Below are 20,000 nucleotides of genomic sequence, written 5' to 3'. Positions count from 1 at the left end.
TTGTGCGTCTGGCCGCCTCAGGCAGACGATCCTGCCTGACTGGAGAATTTTGATACGACAAAGCACACGTTAAGGATTAACCCCTGACCCCTACCTGCTCCTTAATGACCTGTCTCTGTACTGTCTAACCCCTACCTGCTCCTTAATGACCTGTCTCTGTACTGTCTAACCCCTACCTGCTCCTTAATGACCTGTCTCTGTACTGTCTAACCCCTACCCCTTAGACCCCTTTTGTAAGAACACCATGGGTTTATTAACAATAACACAATAACACAGCTTCAACTGTCTGCTGCTAACGCTACCGCTGCGTCGATGATGCTTCCGGGATTTGGGGAAACAAAATCCTTCTTTTGTGAGCAAATCCTGGCAGAGATCGATGCATAAGGACGTAGTCTAACAACGCCCATTTGAACTAATACTTGTTGCAAACTGGTGCTACCAAAGCAATATTACTGCAATCCTGGAAATGGGCGCTGAGCAGCCTTAATGAGGCTCTAATGAGAAGCCTTAATGAGGCTGAGGCTCTGGTGAGGAGCCTTAATGAGGCTGAGGAGCCTTAAAGGTCCCATGACATGCCACCAGGTGTGACTGTGATTAGCTGTTATAAGCCGTTTTGAAAAACCGGTCTTTTCACAAGTGGGCGTGTCCATCTAGATGTGTGCTGGATAGATCAGTCTACAGGACTACCCAGTGGACTGTAGCAAACGTTGCTCATCTATCCGTCACACATCCAGGTGGACACGTCCACCGATTTTCAAAACGGCTTGTAACGGCTAATCACAGTCACACCTGGTAGCATGTCATGGGACCTTTAAGGAGGCTGAGGTGAGGAGCCTTAAGGAGGCTGAGGCTCTGGTGAGGAGCCTTAAGGAGGCTGAGGAGCCTTAAGGAGGCTGAGGCTCACAGAGACATCTAGACACCTGGTGGGACAAAGGTTCTGGAAGACAACACGCCTGGAGAGCAGCAAGAGGCGGGTTGAGAAGAGGTGATACCAGGAGAGAGGAGGAGACACCAGAAGAGAGGAAGAGACACCAGGAGAGAGGAGGAGACACCAGGAGAGAGGAGGAGACACCAGGAGAGAGGAGGAGACACCAGGAGGAGACCCCTGGACCCCTGGCTCTGAGGCCCCCTTGATCCTGTGTATTTTGTGTGTGTGTGTGTGTGTGTGTGTGTGTGTGTGTGTGTGTGTGTGTGTGTGTGTGTGTGTGTGTGTGTGTGTGTGTGTGTGTGTGTGTGTGTGTGTGTGTGTGTGTGTGTGTGTGAGAGTGCATGTGTGTCTGTGTGTGGTTTGTGTGCGTGTCTGTGCGTTTGTGTCTTTGTGACTGTCTGCGTGTGTGTGTGTGCACACTGCACCACAGATAACTGTATCACTTAAGTCTCCATGAGCAATGGGGAACTTAGTCTGAAATAATATATCATGCTCTCTCTCTCTCGCTCGCTCTCTCTGTGATAAGAACATTCTGGAATATATAATTCTGAAAGGTTCAGCGTGTCGTCAATGGGGGGGGGTAACCATGACAACCAGAGGGCGCGGAACGGTGTAGGGTTCTGCCTCCATCCATCTTGTAAAACATCACACACCACCCTCCACTTACATTACCCTCCAGTCACACCACCCTGAATACACCACCCTCAATAGGAGAGAGGAGGAGAGAAGAGAGAGGTGGAGAGAGGAGAGAGAGGAGAGGAGAGAGGAGAGAGGAGAGAAGAGAGGAGGATAGACAAGAGAGGAGGAGAGAAGAGAGAGGAGAAAAGAGAGGAGGATAAACGAGAGAGGAGGAGAGAGGAGAGAAGAGGACAGAGGAGAGAAGAGGAGAGAAGAGGAGAGAGGAGAGAGGAGAAAGGCCATCACTATCTGTTTCCTCCAACTCAATTAGCGAGCGGAGGAAGGCAACAGATTAACAACACACACTCCAGCACACAATAGCCCGGGGGTGGGGGCGGGTCCTAAGGCGGGCTCAGGGACCTCTGTGATTGACACCCCTAACCTTCACTGGGATGTAATCTCAATCTTTAGCATTTAGAGCTCTAATTAATTAGAGGAGATCTCATTTCCCCACTAATGCAACAGGACAGAGGAGTGATAGAGGAGGTGGAGGAGGTGAGGAACAGACTGAAGGGGAGGCCTTCGGGGAGTGAGGAGGAGGAGGAGGAGGAGGAGGAAGAAGAGGAGAGGGTGAAAGGGAGAAGGAGGTGTCTAAGTGTTTCATCAATTCTATTGAAAGGTGCCACCATTGCTCATTCCCAGCTTGACAAATGCTCGGCTTGGAGCCAACAATGTGCTCCTGATTAAGAATGTTAGTGGCCTGGCTAACACTTTCAAGCCCGGCTAGCTGTTAGCGGCCTAGATAACTGCTTGCTAATAGCTAGCTACAGCTAATAGCTAGTTATTAGCAGCCTGGATAATCACTTTTTAATAGCTAGCCGTTAGCGGCCTGGATAACTGCTTGCTAATAGGTAGCCTAGCCACCTTGTAGTTGCCCCCCCCCACTGTGTCCCTGGTTCTGCCATGGAGGATTTTTAATCTCCTTCTTTGTTCGCCTGAAAAGATTTATCAGCTATTGATTCTGCAATCATTTTCTCTCTGGATTTTTGTTTTCAGGATTTGCATATTTTAAGATTAACAACAATAGAGCTATTCCTCATGAAGAGAATGTAAAATAAATGCACAGTTGGGCTACAAATGTCCAGCTGGGTAAATGGAATATTCCTCTTTGTTAAGTCGGACGAAATAATGAGTTCTCTCCATCTCTCAGAACCCCCAGTACACACCTCCTCTACACTCATCCACTACACACCTCAACTACACACCTCCAATACACAACTCCACCACACACCTCCACCACACACCTCCACTAACACACATCTCCACTACGCACTTTAACTAACACATAACTCCACTACACACTAACACACACCTCCACTACACACCTCCACTACGCACTTCAACTAACACACAACTCCACTACACACTAACACACACCTCCACTAAACACCTCCACGACACACTTCCACTAACACACACCTCCACTACACACCTCCACGACACACTTCCACTAACACACACCTCCACTACACACCTCCACTACACACTAACACGCACCTCCACTACACACCTCCACTACACACACTAACACACACCTCCACTACACACCTCCACTACACACTAACACACACCTCCACTACACACCTCCACTACACACTAACACTCACCTCCACTAACACACAACTCCACCGAACACCTCCAACACACACCTCCACTAACACACACACCGCCACTAACACACACCTCCACTTACACACACCTCCACTACACACCCCTCCACTCCCCCCGGTCCCTCATCCCCCTCTCCCCCCCACTCCTCCCCCTCTCCTCCCCCTCCCTCCCAATGTGTGTGAGAGGGTCTGTGGTGGTTACTGAAGCTGCTGGTTGTACTGGTTTGACTGGTGCTGCGACCTCCACTTCATAACAGATGAACGGCCGCTTTATTGGTTAGTTGTAATGGAATCATATCAGAGTCCTGGGAGCCGGGATTAGCATATAAATGACAATAACAACAGCGTGTGTGTGTGTGTATGTGTGTGTGTGCGTGTGTGTGCCTGTAGGTGTGCGTGCCTGTAGGTGTGCGTGTGTGTGTATGTGTAGCTGTAAGTGTGTGTGTGTATGTGTGTGTGTGTGTGTGTATGTGTGTGTCTGGCGACCTGATAGAGTAAATATCTGTGCGTCTGCTTTGTGTTGTCAGACGCTAATTGAAAGCAGAGTGTGTAGATGTCGCCGTTCCGTTACACCAGGGGCCCAGATCGGCCCCGAGGTGTTCCTCACAACATCGTTTTGAGAGACGGGGGGTGGGGGGGGGGCTGCGGCCGGGGGTCAGGGGTTGGGGGTCGTGGTGGCAGGGGGCGGGGGGCGGATGTTCACTCCACCAATCCAGTCCTGAGTGGAGCCACCAGGGCCCTGCATTGATTGGCTATCCTACATGGTGATAGCTCCCTTAATGGTCACTCCACAAAGGCAGGAACTCCAAATTCCATGTGTGGAGTTCTTTCTTCTGCCCCTCTATAGGGCACCAACCCACGGATGTTACTGTGTGTGTGTGTGTGTTTGAGTGTGACTTTGTGTATGTGCGGGTGGGTAGGTGTGTGTGTGTGTCTGTGTTTGAGTGTGAGAATGTGTGTGTGTGTGTGTGTGTGTGTGTGTGTGTGTGTGTGTGTGTGTGTGTGTGTGTGTGTGTGTGTGTGTGTGTGTGTGTGTGTGTGTGTGTGTGTCTGTGTTTGAGTGTGAGAATGTGTGTGTGTGTGTGTGTGTGTGTGTGTGTGTGTGTGTGTGTGTGTGTGTGTGTGTGTGTGTGTGTGTGTGTGTGTGTGTGTGTGTGTGTGTTTGTATTTGTATCAGTGTGTTTCAGTGTGAGTGTGTGTCCCCTCTATTCAGATGGGGGTGATCAGTAGTGTGTGTGTGTCCTTCTCTGAGGGACCGAGGTATAGGAGTATAAACAGCCTGTCAATCATTCAGAGGTCGGTTAAATGGACTGATCCAAGGCATCAGAGTGAGTGATGGAGTTAGAGCAGCAGTAAGACACCGAGAGACAGACAGGTGAGAGACAGACAGGTGAAAGATAGACAGCAATAAGACACAGAGAGACAGACAGCAGTATGACACACAACCAGAGACAAACAGCAATAAGACACAGAGAGACAGAGTCACACACCGAGAGACCGACAGGTGAGAGACAGACCGCAATATGACATCGAGAGACAGACAGCTGAGAGACAGACCGCTGAGAGACAGACCGCTGTGAGACAGACAGCTGGCAGACAGACAGCTGGCAGACAGACAGCTGGGAGACAGACAGCTGAGAGACAGATAGCTCAGAGTATAAATGTGCGTATCAGTGGAGGGTTGTACGCTTCAGAGACGACACCAGAGGGAAAATCAACCTGATTCCGATGTGACAAAATTGATTTTCCAATCTTGTGCCGCCTGCCTCCGTCCCAGGGGAGATGAGGTGTCTATCTAAAGAGACTTAAAGCTCTGTTTGACTTTAAAGGCTGAAGGAGATTCTGAAATTCCCTCTCTCCTCGGTCTCTCCCTCTCTCTCCCCCTTCTCTTCCTCTCTTTCACTCTCTTCCGCTCACTCTCTGGCTCTCTCTCTCTCCCCCCAGCACTTTCTACCTCTCGTTCTCTCCCTCCCTCCCTTTCTCCCTCTTATTCTCTCCATCAATTCTGATTTCTTTTTCTGTCTCTGCATAGAACTATCTAAAAGTGTGCGTCGGTGCGTGTGTTTGTATCTGATATAAGTGGGTGTTTGTGGGTGTGTACGTGAGTGTGTGTGTGGGTTATTTTATTCATGAAAAACAAACAGGCAAACAAATCTAAAAACTAGTTTTAGTTTTGTGTGTGTGTGTGTGAGACTGTGTTGCAACGCTTGCATGCGGGCATGTGTGTGTTAGCATGTGTGTGTGTGTGTGTGTGTGTGTGTGACGTGTGCGTCCATTATTTTGCACTAGTTTGTTTATGTTTCTGTCGGCACAAGTGAATGTGTGTGTTTGTGAGTGTATGTGTGTGTTTGTGAGTGTATGTGTGTGTGCGGGTTGTATCTGTGTGTGTGTGTGTGTGTGTGTGTGTGTGTGTGTGTGTGTGTGTGTGTGTGTGTGTGTGTGTGTGTGTGTGTGTGTGTGTGTGTGTGTGTGTGTGTGTGTGTGTGTGTGTGCTTCACACTCTGATGAAGTGGACCCTGGGACTGACTATCTAACATGAGTGTCCATCCCTCCTCCTCCTCGGCCCTTGAGCAGTGCTTTAACAGTGTGCAGTTAAGGACCAGAGGTAGGGGCTTCTGCATCACGACCACATCGGTACGGGCGCCAGAGACCGATGTTATGTTGTTCCCCAGATGTGGAACAACATAACCTCCACCTCGCTGTACGAGCGGAGCGTCACGCCACCGGCTCCTGGGATCAGAGGCTGTCACAGGCTGTTTTCTCCTGGTTTCATCATCAGGAGGATCAGAAACCAACCCCCCCCCCCCCCGCTCAGAACAGGAGAGCAGGCACAACAGAAGACCCCTCCTCCAACATGTTCTTTTCAAACGCACCAGAGGTGGAAAAGATATGGAGAAGAAGACAAGGAGAGACGGCCGGGTGAGAGAGAGAGAGAGAGAGAGAGAGAGAGCAGTGAGCTCAGAGAGCCGGTCCTACGAGGTCTTCTGCCCCGCCACCAACCAATCAGCAGGCGGCTGAGGTAGCAGAGAGACGTCTCATGAGGAATCATCCAGATACAGATGTACACGCATGCACGCACGCATGCACACACAAACACACACACACACACACACACACACACACACACACACACACACACACACACACACACACACACAACCGCACGCACACACACACAACCCCATGCACACACACACACATACAAACACAAACGCACGCACACACACAAATAGAGTCTCTAGGGCTCTAGGCTGTAGTATAGAACCATAGTATGATAGATATAGAGCAGATAGAGTCTCTAGGCTGCAGTATAGAACCATAGTAGGATAGATATAGAGCAGATAGAGTAGGCTGTAGTATAGAGCATACAGTAGGATAGATATAGAGCAGATAGAGTCTCTAGGCTGCAGTATAGAACATACAGTATGATAGATATAGAGCAGATAGAGTCTCTAGGCTGTAGGATAGAACATACAGTATGATAGATATAGAGCAGATAGAGTCTCTAGGCTGTAGTATAGAGCATACAGTATGATAGATATAGAGCAGATAGAGTCTCTAGGCTGTAGTATAGAGCATACAGTATGATAGATATAGAGCAGATAGAGTCTCTAGGCTGTAGTATAGAACATACAGTATGATAGATATAGAGCAGATAGAGTCTCTAGGCTGTAGTATGGAGCATACAGTATATAGATATATATATATATAGATAGATATAGAGCAGATAGATGCTGCGTACCTCTCGGTCCAGAAGCGAGGGGGATATCACCGTGACGATGTCGCCCCTCTCCGGGTCGATGTAGAACATGTTGGCCGACGGTTTGTCGGGCGACTGCCGGGCGATGCTGTAGCGCAGCGCCGCGTTGTCCGTCAGCGGGTCGTCGGCGTCGCGCGCCGTCATCGTCATCACCGTCGTCCCTGGAAACACACCTCGTCAGTCGGCCGATTGGAGCCGAGACCCGCCCACACCTGTCAGTCGGCCAATAGGAGCATAGACCCGCCCACACCTATCAGTCGGCCAATAGGATACGCCCGCAGCAGGCCGCGTGGACTGAGCTCATGTTAGCGAGAGGAGAGAAGGAGAGGAGCTGAGGAGAGTAGGAGAGGAAGAGAGGAAAGGAGCTTAGGAGAGGAGCTGAGGAGAGGAGCTGAGGAGAGGAGAGGAGGAGAGGAGCAGGAGACAGAGGAGATGAGGAGAGGAGAGGAGGAGAGGAACAGAGGAGAGGAAGTGAGGAGAAGAGCACGAGAAAGAGCAGCAGAGCGGTGAGGAGTGCGACCACTCTGGTGGAACACCTCCTGTCTGAGAGCTGGTGGCTGGTCCCAGATCAGCCACCAGATCCTAAAGCAGTCCTGAGCCAGAGTCAGTCCTCCTGGTCCAGCAGTGCTCAGACGTAGAGTCCTAGAGCCACCACAGCATCTAAAGCGGCCTGGCTTCTCTTGGCTCGTTGGCTTCTCCTTGCGAGCGGCTGGATGCCCGACTAGCATCTGTGGTGGTGCTCCCCTGGGGGTCGGACAGATCTGAGTCCTAAACGCAGTACGCACACACACACACACGCACACGCACACTAACGCACGCAAACTCGCACTCTCACACGCAGACACATACTAATGTGTATCAATGTGTGTCGATGTTTGAGCCTCGTCTCTCCTTAAGGTTTACAACTGAACAACTGAACAAAAAGAACGGGTCGGTCTCTGAACAGAGAGCTGGTCGCGCTCAGTGGTTAACTCAGAACGGGTCGGTCTCTGAACAGAGAGCTGGTCGCGCTCACTGGTTAACTCAGAACGGGTCGGTCTCTGAACAGAGAGCTGGTCCCGCTCACTGGTTAACTCAGAACGGGTCGGTCTCTGAACAGAGAGCTGGTCGCGCTCACTGGTTAACTCAGAACGGGTCGGTCTCTGAACAGAGAGCTGGTCGCGCTCACTGGTTAACTCAGAACGGGTCGGTCTCTGAACAGAGAGCTGGTCGCGCTCACTGGTTAACTCAGAACGGGTCGGTCTCTGAACAGAGAGCTGGTCGCGCTCAGTGGTTAACTCAGAACGGGTCGGTCTCTGAACAGAGAGCTGGTCGCGCTCACTGGTTAACTCAGAACGGGTCGGTCTCTGAACAGAGAGCTGGTCGCGCTCAGTGGTTAACTCAGAACGGGTCGGTCTCTGAACAGAGAGCTGGTCGCGCTCACTGGTTAACTCAGAACGGGTCGGTCTCTGAACAGAGAGCTGGTCCCGCTCAGTGGTTAACTCAGAACGGGTCGGTCTCTGAACAGAGAGCTGGTCGCGCTCAGTGGTTAACTCAGAACGGGTCGGTCTCTGAACAGAGAGCTGGTCACGCTCAGTGGTTAACTCAGAACGGGTCGGTCTCTGAACAGAGAGCTGGTCGCGCTCACTGGTTAACTCAGAACGGGTCGGTCTCTGAACAGAGAGCTGGTCCCGCTCAGTGGTTAACTCAGAACGGGTCGGTCTCTGAACAGAGAGCTGGTCGCGCTCACTGGTTAACTCAGAACGGGTCGGTCTCTGAACAGAGAGCTGGTCGCGCTCAGTGGTTAACTCAGAACGGGTCGGTCTCTGAACAGAGAGCTGGTCCCGCTCACTGGTTAACTCAGAACAGTCTTCCACGAGGCAGCGTGAGGGAAGGCCTTCAGTGAAGAGGTTATGAGCAGAGAGAACGTGTGCACATGTCTCTCAACTCGTAGAAACTAGCTCAACAGTTAATGACTCACTCAGTGTGGGTTGAACATTAAATGTACGGAACACCACAGATTTGGAATTGTAATCAGGCAGTCACTTACTGTGCAAGTGAAATTGAATGTCAAAGTAAGTGAAAAAAATAAATAATGAATTCTGATATGAATGGTGACATTCTGTGGGCAAAAGCTTCCAAAATCACAGTGAAAAAATAAATCATGCGGTAATGCATACATTTGTATTAACCGCGCTAAAATAAGATTGAGTTATCGCGTTATTATCGTGCTAATATTAACAGCCCTAATATATTTAATAGCCCTAATATATATAATAAATATATTTACATGTAAATACTAAACAGCAGGAGAACGAGGGGAGAGTCAGCATCATTCTGATTAAAAAGCTTCTTCTGCTGGTCCTGCTGTTGTGTATTTGCATGCATTGCACATTTGTGTGCAATGTGTGTGAGTGTGTCTGTGTGTGTGCGTGCGTGCGTGCTTGCGTGCGTGTGTGACACACACGTGTGACACATACACACACACACACACACACCACCAAGGCTCCCACACTAGAGTTCCGATCCTCTAATTGGTTCACTTAGTGGATGCAGAGTGGACCAATCAGAGGGCTGCGCTCCTCAGAACATTCTCTCTCAGCTCCTTGTGAAGCGGTTCTCATCAGAAATACGTGTGGTAACACAAAAGGAAGGCTCAGCCTCCACCTCCGCCTCCACCTCCACCTCCTTGTTTGCTGTCTCATGCTCCTCAGCCTCTCCTTGGCCTCCTGGTTTCCTCCTCCACATTAACCTCTCCTCTGTCCCAGCGGTTCTGAGCCGGTTCCAGTGGTTCTGTTCTGCTGAACAGAACACACACACACAGCTCTATGGAGCTGCGTGCGACGCGCCGCGGTTCTGCTCACTGCTGGGCCCTGACTCATCCCTTCGCTCAGACAGGAAGGGAAAAGCCTATGTCATGGGGCTTATTCCCATGATGCATTGCACAGATCGATACCCTGAACTGAATAACAAACAACTATATAGAGTTATATAGGGATGAGGGGGAGGGGGGGAGAAAAAGAGAGAGAGAGAGAGAGAGAGAGAGAGAGAGAGAGAGAGAGAGAGAGAGAGAGAGAGAGAGAGAGAGAGAGAGAGAGAGAGAGAGAGAGAGAGAGTTGTTCCACATGAAGCTGTCTCTCTACGTACGGTTTGAGACGATGGCAAGCTATATATCAATGACAACCAGGTATGGAGTGATGAGGTCATTCGTCTTAATCATCACCAGAAGCAGAGACACACCACGACACAGCGCTACAAGATCACACCACGACACACACACACATACAAACACACACACACACACATGTTGTATTTATTTAGTAAATTATAAAACGTTGGAGTGAAGTTCTGAACTTGGTTGATAATGTGTGATGAGAGACTACTGTCAGCCTATCGGTTGGGTGAAGGTACTTCATGAGAAATCAATAGGAGAGAGAGAGAGAGAGAGAGAGAGAGAGAGAGAGAGAGAGAGAGAGAGAGAGAGAGAGAGAGAGAGAGAGAGAGAGAGAGAAGGTTATTATCGATAAAACAACTTTGAAACCGCTTCCTTGTTTCCTTGACAACAGATCACCGGGTGGAACGCTAGACGCTGATCAAAGGAGAAGAAGGAACGAGAAGGAGGAGGAGGAGGATGGAGGAGGAGTAGGGAGAAGAAGGAAGAAGGAGGGAGGAGAGAGTTGGAGGAAGGAGAGTGAAAAGGGGGAAGATGGAAAAAGGAAGAGAAGGAGAAGGAGAGAGGCGGGAGACAGGACGAAGGAGCATCGACCCCTCTGTTTTGTTGTTCTTGATTCCCCAGTTATCATTATGATCAGTGATTTGGTCTGTGGAGAATATATTAGCTGATACTGATGCCATGAGCCTGCAGCTGCTATTGGCTGTCCCATTTCAACCCCGCCAGCGATTGGCTCACCGATGTGTCATCCACCATCCGGCAGCCGACCGGTTTCAGCCGACCGGTTTCAGCCTATTGGCACAGATCAACTCCACCCACAGACACCACCCACAGACACCACCCACAGACACCACCCTACAGACCCCTCTACAGACACCACCCACAGACCCCTCTACAGACACCACCCACAGACACCACCCACAGACCCCTCTACAGACACCACCCACAGACCCCTCTACAGACACCACCCACAGACCCCTCTACAGACACCACCCTACAGACCCCTCTACAGACACCACCCTACAGACCCCTCTACAGACACCACCCACAGACACCACCCACAGACCCCTCTACAGACACCACCCACAGACCCCTCTACAGACACCACCCACAGACCCCTCTACAGACACCACCCACAGACCCCTCTACAGACACCACCCACAGACACCACCCACAGACACCACCCACAGACCACCCTACAGACACCACCCACAGACCACCCTACAGACCCCTCTACAGACACCACCCACAGACCCCTCTACAGACACCACCCACAGACCCCACCCACAGACCCCTCTACAGACACCACCCACAGACACCACCCACAGACCCCTCTACAGACACCACCCACAGACCCCTCTACAGACACCACCCACAGACCCCTCTACAGACACCACCCACAGACCCCTCTACAGACACCACCCACAGACACCACCCACAGACACCACCCACAGACACCACCCACAGACCCCTCTACAGACACCACCCACAGACCACCCTACAGACCACCCCACAGACCCCTCTACAGACACCACCCACAGACCCCTCTACAGACACCACCCACAGACCCCTCTACAGACACCACCCACAGACACCACCCACAGACCCCCCTACAGACACCACCCACAGACCCCTCTACAGACACCACCCACAGACCCCTCTACAGACACCACCCACAGACCCCTCTACAGACACCACCCACAACCACCACCCAGTCCCCCTTCCACAGACCCCCTTCCAAGGGGAGCCGTTCAAAGCGTCTCGATTCAGCACCAGAACCACAGGGGGCCCTATCTTTCATCCGGCGCAATTGACTTTCTACACTGACGCATGTGTCGTTGCTAGTTTGCAACTGACGCAGAGCGTTCTCTTCCCTCCACCCTCACGCACCTGTATATGAGGGAATGATCTTGCGCCACAAGGGGCGGTTCGGCGAAAGGAGGAGGCGTGTTCTGGCGCAAACGTTCCCTGGTGCTATTTTGCAGTTTCAGAAAACAATTGCGCCACAAACCAGGAAATACCTGGTTTAAAGTCAGTGGCGCGTTGTTCAGATGCTATTTTAAGGGCGCATGCATAATGTTGCTTGTGCACCTCGCGCATACACTTTGCTTCTCTCATCTACCTAGCCACACATTCTTGGTAAATTATTTGGGAAAGAACAGCTGATACAGCGGTAATAAGTTGTACTTTTAAATCAATTCATCTGCAAACACCGTACAGCAAAAACCTATTTTCTTAACACAGACATCGTGTACAAGCCCATAACTTTTAGGATTGATGAGTATTTGATCGTGAGATAACATTGTTTTACCGCAAGTGAGTGTTAAAAATAATGAATGAATGCGGGCGCGCGTGTGTGTATGTGTAAAGGAATTAATGAAAGCGGGCGCGCATCCCAATTTATTTATTTATTTATTTTAACTTAAATGTATTATTTGTTCTATCTATCTTGTAAAAACAAATCTTGGCATTCAGTCTGTGGAAACAAAGGAAGAATTTCATTGCACAACTGAGAACGTCTCATTTATGCATATAACAATAAACACTTTGAATTTAATTGAATTGAATGTGTGCGTCCATCTGTTTAAACACACGCAAACTAAACACCTAACGCATAATACAGTCCATGGCCATGTATATTAACGGGGGGACACATGCATATTAGGAACACAAGTCGATAACAATAATGCATACAATACTGGTAAGAAACTATGTTTGTTAATGTATTGCGTACAATATCATTAAATAGAACCACAGTTGCCGCATATCATATGCGTGTCGAGTTTTCTTTGCCGAAATTTATTTGAGGGCTCAGGGTTGCTGAAGTTGTGGAAGAATACGCTTTTCCATCTGTGAATTAGGCCATATTATTTGGCCATAAACTGAGCCATTTGAAGTTTGAAATCCATGTGGTCTGTCTCATCGGAGACTGCAGACGCGCTGTCAAAATATATACTCGTCAGATTCAAATGCGCTCATGGCTCTTAAAGGGGATGGGAGCTGGCACTCTCATTGGTTTATTGCACGTTACGCCCAAACCACACCTACGGGTAATTAGGCTACTTCAGACCAACCCTTTTTAGATTTGCGCCGGGCGCAAGAGTCATTTATGAGGTGGAAAAATAGCAACATCGCCGTAGTACCACCCACAAAGCTACTTGCGCTTGGCGCTTCTCACTTGCGTTTCAGACCAGTAAAATAAGGCCCAAAGTGTCACGTAGTAAACGGTCGAGTAGTAGACGGGGTCTCTCCGTGGCTCCCTGGTACACCGCTGAATAAACCTCATTTTGCTCCTTCCTCAGAGCCATCCAGGCAGCGGGTTAGTGAGGAGGGCCTCAGTGTGGTGCTCTACTGGGGGGTACATTATTAAAGCGCTGGATTTATCCACCAATACATGGCCCCCGTCAAGGTGCCGTCTCTTTAATACTCCATGAGCCAGCATCCCGGCCCCGGGGCCCCGGGCCCTCTTATGCTGACCGAGGAGATTAATGTTTCGGCAGAAGGCCGTGATGAACAGTGTGTCTGAGAGCCTGCATGTCAATAATGTATAATTCATCTGCTTGTGGAGGTGTTGAGCAGACAGTAGAAACCTCCTGGAACCTCCCTCTCCTCCCAACCAACCCACAATAATGCACTCCTCCCTCTCCTCCCTCTCCTCTGCCTCCTCTGTCTCCTCCCTCTCCTCCCTCTCCTCTGTCTCCTCCCTCCTCCCTCTCCTCCCTCTCTCCCCTCTCCCCCTCTCCTTTGTCTCCTCTGTCTCCTTTGTCTCCTCCCTCTCCTCCCTCTCCTCCGTCTCCTCTGCTCTCCCCTCCCTCTCCTCTGTCTCCTCCCTCTCCTCCGTCTCCTCCCTCTCCTCCCTCTCCTCTGTCTCCTCTCGTCTCCTCCCCTCTCCTCCCTCTCCTCTGTCTCCTCCCTCTCCTCTCTCCCTCCCTGTCTCCTCCCTCTCCTCTGTCTCCTCCTCTCCCTCCTCTCCTCTGTCTCCTCCCTCTCCTCCCTCTCCTCTGTCTCCTCCCTCTCCTCCCTCTCCTCTGTCTCCTCCCTCTCCCTCTCCCTCTGTCTCCTCCCCTCTCCTCCCCTCCCTCTCCTCTGTCTCCTCCCTCTCCCTCCTCTCCTCCCTCTCCTCCTCTCTCCTCCCTCTCCTCTCTCCTCTCTCCTCCCTCTCTCCCTCTCCTCTGTCTCCCTCCCTCTCCTCCGTCTCCTCTGTCTCCTCCCTCTCCCTCCCTCTCCTCTGTCTCCTCCTCTCTCCTCTCCTGTCTCCTCCCTCTCCTCCGTCTCCTCCTCCTCCTCTCCTCTCTCCTCTGTCTCCTCCCTCCTCTCCTCCCTCTCCTCTGTCTCCTCCCTCTCCTCCTCTCCTCTGTCTCCTCCTCTCCTCTGTCTCCTCCCTCTCCTCCGTCTCCTCCCTCCTTCCCTCCCTCTCCTCCCTCTCCTCTGTCTCCTCCCTCTCCTCCCTCTCCTCTGTCTCCTATGTCTCCTCCATCTCCTCCCTCTCCTCTGTCTCCTCCCTCTCCTCCGTCTCCTCCCTCCTTCCCTCCTCTCCTCCCTCTCCTCTGTCTCCTCCCTCTCCTCCCTCTCCTCTGTCTCCTATGTCTCCTCCATCTCCTCCCTCTCTTCCTCTCTCTGGTGATGGATTGGCCGAGTTCTCCTCATCCTAAACTAGAGTTTATAATGTGATGCCCTCAGCCGACTAACCCAAAGGACGGTGATGTGGCCAGTGTGTTGTTCTGCTACGTGTTGTGTGTTGTTTGTTGTATGTTGGGAGTTTTGTGTTTTGCGTTGTGTGTTGTTCTGTGGCGTGTGTTGCATCATGCAACATATAAACACATATAAATAAACAAAACCATTAATAAAAATATAACATATAAATAAGTAAATACATGAACATTTAAAGAGGACTTGTCCGCAAACAAATTCATGGCGATAAACTAAATATGTTACGTACTACTGGCTATGAGCTAACCATTTCCTCCTCCTGACTCCAAGTGAACCTCCAGAACCTCCCGCCTGTCGGTCTGTCTCTCTGCTTGGTTCGAGTCTCCTGATGCAACGCAAGGCAAGGCCAGCGTGCAGAGCAGTCCCATGCATGTGTACGTGACGCCCACGCACGTGCACGTTCTTTTCCTCGAGCTGCTGGGGGGTGTGAGACTGAGGTGAAAGTGCAGACCCCTGACGGAGGAGCTACACCAACTCCAGCCTCCGAAACAGAACACCAAGACGGGCCGAAAGGGGTGAAGCACACCCCCCGGCTACCCGACCCCGCCCACCTGCTACCTGACCCCGCCCCCACTACCTGACCCCGCCCCCCGGCAACCTGACCCCGCCCGACTACCTGACCCCGCCCCCCCGGCTACCTGGCCTTGCCCCCCCCGGCTTCCTCACCACACCCCCCGGCTACCTGACCACGCCCCTCGGCTACCTGACCACGCCCCCTACGACCACACACACACACACACACACACACACACACACACACACACACACAGAGCAGCCCCAGGGGAGCTGTGCTGGAGAGCACTGCGGCAGCATGGAGGCGTGGAACCCAGGGTCTCTGAGTGCGGTGGCGTTGGCGTTGTGGCCGCGGGGGGGAGACTGATGCAACACTCTGTAATCCGTGTGTTGGAGGAAACTTTTTAATCCATGTAGATGAACACAAACACACACGTACACATGCATATTCATGAACAAAGACACACACACACAAGCACCGAGAAAACATGCCAGTACACACAAGACGCATACACATACGCCCACACACACACCACGCACATGCCCTAGCGTGTGTGCGGGTATGTGCGTACACACACAAACACACACAGACACACACAGACACACTCTAGCGCCCACACACACACGCACACACAGTCCCAGACACACATATGTGACCCGCGTTGCAGGCGGGCGTCAGAGCAGCACGCGTCTTGCTGATGTCAGTTGAGTGGCAGCACGTCAGTATGCTCATTATAGAAATAGAGCAGATAGATTCAAGTCCTCATATCACCTTTGTGACGATATATTACCAGGAAACACCTTATTTCGGGACAAAACATATAGATAAATATCTATCTTAATAGGGTTTTTTTATGAAAGGTACACATTTGCTTGAAAGTTTCCACGAATACAAGACAAGAATGATTAATACCTTATGAGTAGGAGTCGACCGCCGAGAACCAAATCCACGTGAGCGTCTCTAGACAGAGCTCCGTGAGTGTCTCTAGACAGAGCTCCGTGAGCGGCTCTAGACAGAGCTCCGTGAGCGGCTCTAGACAGAGCTCCATGAGCGGGCTCTAGACAGAGCTCCATGAGCGGCTCTAGACAGAGATCCGTGTGCGGCTCTAGACAGAGATCCGTGTGCGGCTCTAGACAGAGATCCGTGTGCGGCTCTAGACAGAGATCCGTGTGCGGCTCTAGACAGAGATCCGTGTGCGGGCTCTAGACAGAGATCCTGTGTGCGGCTCTAGACAGAGATCCGTGTGCGGCTCTAGACAGAGATCCGTGTGCGGCTCTGAAGACACATCAGGTCGTATCTGCCGTTTCCATCTGTCATCATTCATTGTGTATGAATCAGAATGCGTCTCCTTATGGATCCTGTGAGTCTGGTCCTTTATGAAGGCAGTGAGTGGCCGACCCCCCCGCGGCGCGTTGACCTCTGGGACCAAACAAACGGAGGCTGTCTGATGCATTAACGCGGAGAAACGCTGTTACCCTACCCCCCAGCCTCAGGGACCCGCCGTCTGTACACCGTATCTCACTGGCCTCAGAGCCGTTCCTCAAACTGACACCGAGAAAAATACAAATGAAATGAAAAAAACTAACGGAGGATCTAAATCTATTTTTTCCATTTACTCCCACAGCAAACAAACATCATTTCTCTTTTAGATTCAATACGTGTTCGGCTGCTGTCATTTACGGCCACACAGGTCCACAAGACCCGCTAGTAGAGCACAAAAACAAAGCAAGTCAATGAAAGATCTGCTGCCTGAGTGGGGGCTACAGAGAGCTGCAGGAAGTAGCATGACCGAACAACCGAGCTGTGCTAACTTATTACCATCCTAACAACACATGAGGAGCACTAACATACTGAGTAGTATGCTCACTATTTAAGACACTTCATACTAACATACTGAGTAGTATGCTCACTATTTAAGACACTTCATACTAACATACTGAGTAGTATGCTCACTATTTAAGACGCTTCATACTAATATACTGAGTAGTATGCTCACTATTTAAGACGCTTCGTACTAACATACTGAGTAGTATGCTCACTATTTAAGACACTTCATACTAACATACTGAGTAGTATGCTCACTATTTAAGGACACAGAGGAGGCTGGGAGGCTGAAGGGGCTGTGTTGCCTTTAAATTTAAGCGACTCGTTACTGTTGCAAAGGCAAAAAAGACATCTACATCTGAACCTCCAACCATGGACCATCTGAACCTCCAACCATGGACCATCTGAACCTCCAACCATGGACCATCTGAAACCTCCAACCATGGACCATCTGAACCTCCAACATGGCACCATCTGAACCTCCAACCATGGACCATCTGAACCTCCAACCATGGACCATCTGAACCTCCAGATGATTTCCTCTGTCTCCACTTCCAGGGCGGCCCGGCATCGTAAAGGAGTGAGTCTCCCGCAGCCACAGTGGCGAGCTAAGGCTCTGGGTTCAAGTTGACCATCAGGCCAGAGCAGAGGCCATCCTTACCCTGACCTCAGGGGGTTCTGCTCCCTAACGGTGAGGAGCCAGGCCTCGCTGCAGAGTTTGATTAAAACACCAAAAGGTCCAGACGTCCTCATCAAGTCTGAGGGGGAACTCTGCCGCCTCGTGTCGCTCTGTTCCCGATCAATACTCAATCAAAGAGTTCCAGAACATCGCTCTCCTGCTGGCCCGCTGAGCGGAGCAACGACACACAGAGAGTGAGAGCAGGAGAGAGGTGGAGGGAGAGAGAGACAGAGAGAGAGAGGAGATAGTGAAAAAAGGGATAGAGGTGGTGAGAGAGGAGAGAGAGGGAGAGAGAAGAGAGTGAGCGAGGGAAAGAGGTGGAGGGAGAGAGGAGAGAGGGAGAGAGGGAGCATAGAGAGGAAGGGAGAGAGGAAGGGAGGGAGAGGATATAAAGAGAGAGAGAGAGAGAGAGAGAGAGAGAGAGGAGAGAGAGAGAGAGAGAGAGAGAGAGAGAGAGAGGGAGGGGGGGGGGGGGTGGGAGAGAGAGCAAGCTCAGTATGAGAGGCCCTCAGAGCTGCTAGATGATGTTGACTCTGAGTCGCCGTGGGGACGCAGGTGAGATTGACAAGCGGATCAGAAGGGGAAGCTGATCTCTGACACTGAACCAATAGTCTGCTCCCGTCCCGTCTCCTTCCAATCTGCCTGCGTGTCAACACGCCCCCGCCGCCCGGACAAATCGTGCTCAGTCACGAGGGACGATGGATTTGATGGCAGAACCCGACGCCCCAGCGAGCAAAATGGATCCAAATGGGTTCTTCATTAGGAACCAATCCATTCTGTAAAGTTTGGCTTCACTCTACTTCTCATCGAACCACTGCTCTGTCTGACCCCCTCCTGATGGACTGAGCCTCGCTCTGCGGAGCTCACCTCATGGCATCGAACACTACTACTCTAGAGCCTCCATGTGGTTCTACTGAGAGCTCTGTGTGGTTCTGCGGAGAGATCCACTAGCTGCCAGGCCTTCATCACTAAGGAGGTAGAGGAGAAGTCAACAGCTACAGGGCCGGGATGCGTTTGAGCCCACAGAAAGATAACAGCTGCTGTGATCGTGAAATAATCAATGCTGAGCTGCTGGGTCTGAATGAATAAACCAGAACTCTAACGGAAGACTTCATGTTTCAGAGTGAACCTCCCCAGTGAATCATAAGCCCATATCGCTGCAGACCCGGAGCACAACCTGTACAGCTAGCTTTAGGCTAATGTAGAGCTAGCTTTAGGCAATAGGTTTGACCTTCTTGGTAGAAGAGGTCAAATACCTACTTGGAATGTGGATTACTGTGTTAGTGTGTGAGCCTTAGTAGAATGTTAGGATTAGTAGAATGTTAGGATTAGTAGAATGGCAGGATTAGTGTGTTAGTGTGTGAGCCTTAGTAGAATGTTAGGATTAGTAGAATGTTAGGATTAGTAGAATGTTAGGATTAGTAGAATGGCGATTAGTGTGTTAGTGTGTGAGCCTTAGTAGAATGTCAGGATTAGTAGAATGTTAGGATTAGTAGAATGGCGATTAGTGTGTTAGTGTGTGATCCTTAGTAGAATGTCAGGATTAGTAGAATGTTAGGATTAGTAGAATGGCAGGATTAGTGTGTTAGTGTGTGATCCTTAGTAGAATGATTATTTTACGTGTTGAGCTGTGTTTCACCGGGCTTTCACTGTAAACTGCCAATCAGAAACACCAAAACATTTATATTACGGACAGAGGGTAATTGGAGCACGGACCGCTGGGACATTAATTGTGACCGCCTCTGCAGTAATGATGCATTCTGGGATACCAGAATCACAGCGGAACAAGGAGAGAGAGAGAGAGTGAGTGAGTGAGTGAGAGAGTGAGAGTGAGAGTGAGAGAGAGAGAGAGAGAGAGAGAGAGAGAGAGAGAGCAGGAGAGATGGGAATATGGTTTCTGCTTTCTGTGTTACTGTACGTTCACACCAAAAGGTGTAAAAGATTCAAAATCGCCGAATAGCTCAAAACGCAACGCTGTCCAAAATATTTAAAGCTCATATCCCTCTTGCGATTTTGCTTTTCCATTTAAAGGAGCGTGCTTTTTGCCTGCACGCTCGTAGTTGAGGCAAGTGCTGCTGCTGATGCCGAACAACAAAAACACAAGATAGTCATAAATTTGGTCAATAGAAAAAGAATAATTGCTTAT

General features: G+C 50.5%; 1 protein-coding gene across 1 annotated transcript in view; it reads right to left on the bottom strand.

Annotated features, from left to right (window-relative positions):
- LOC132464944 (uncharacterized) overlaps nucleotides 1–20,000 on the bottom strand; it is a 43,954-nt gene that overhangs the window by 16,263 nt on the left and 7,691 nt on the right. Inside the window, exons 4-5 of the mRNA XM_060061578.1 lie at nucleotides 7,250–7,307; nucleotides 6,959–7,137 (exon numbers count right to left, since the gene is read on the bottom strand). Coding sequence (XP_059917561.1) covers nucleotides 6,959–7,137; nucleotides 7,250–7,307 — 237 coding nt within the window. The remainder of the gene's footprint in view (nucleotides 1–6,958; nucleotides 7,138–7,249; nucleotides 7,308–20,000) is intronic.

Source organism: Gadus macrocephalus, chromosome 9, assembly GCF_031168955.1.
Source record: "Gadus macrocephalus chromosome 9, ASM3116895v1".
Classification (NCBI taxonomy): Eukaryota; Metazoa; Chordata; class Actinopteri; order Gadiformes; family Gadidae; genus Gadus; species Gadus macrocephalus.
The sequence above is the reverse complement of the archived record's forward strand: the minus strand, read 5'-3'. Positions and strand labels throughout refer to the sequence as shown.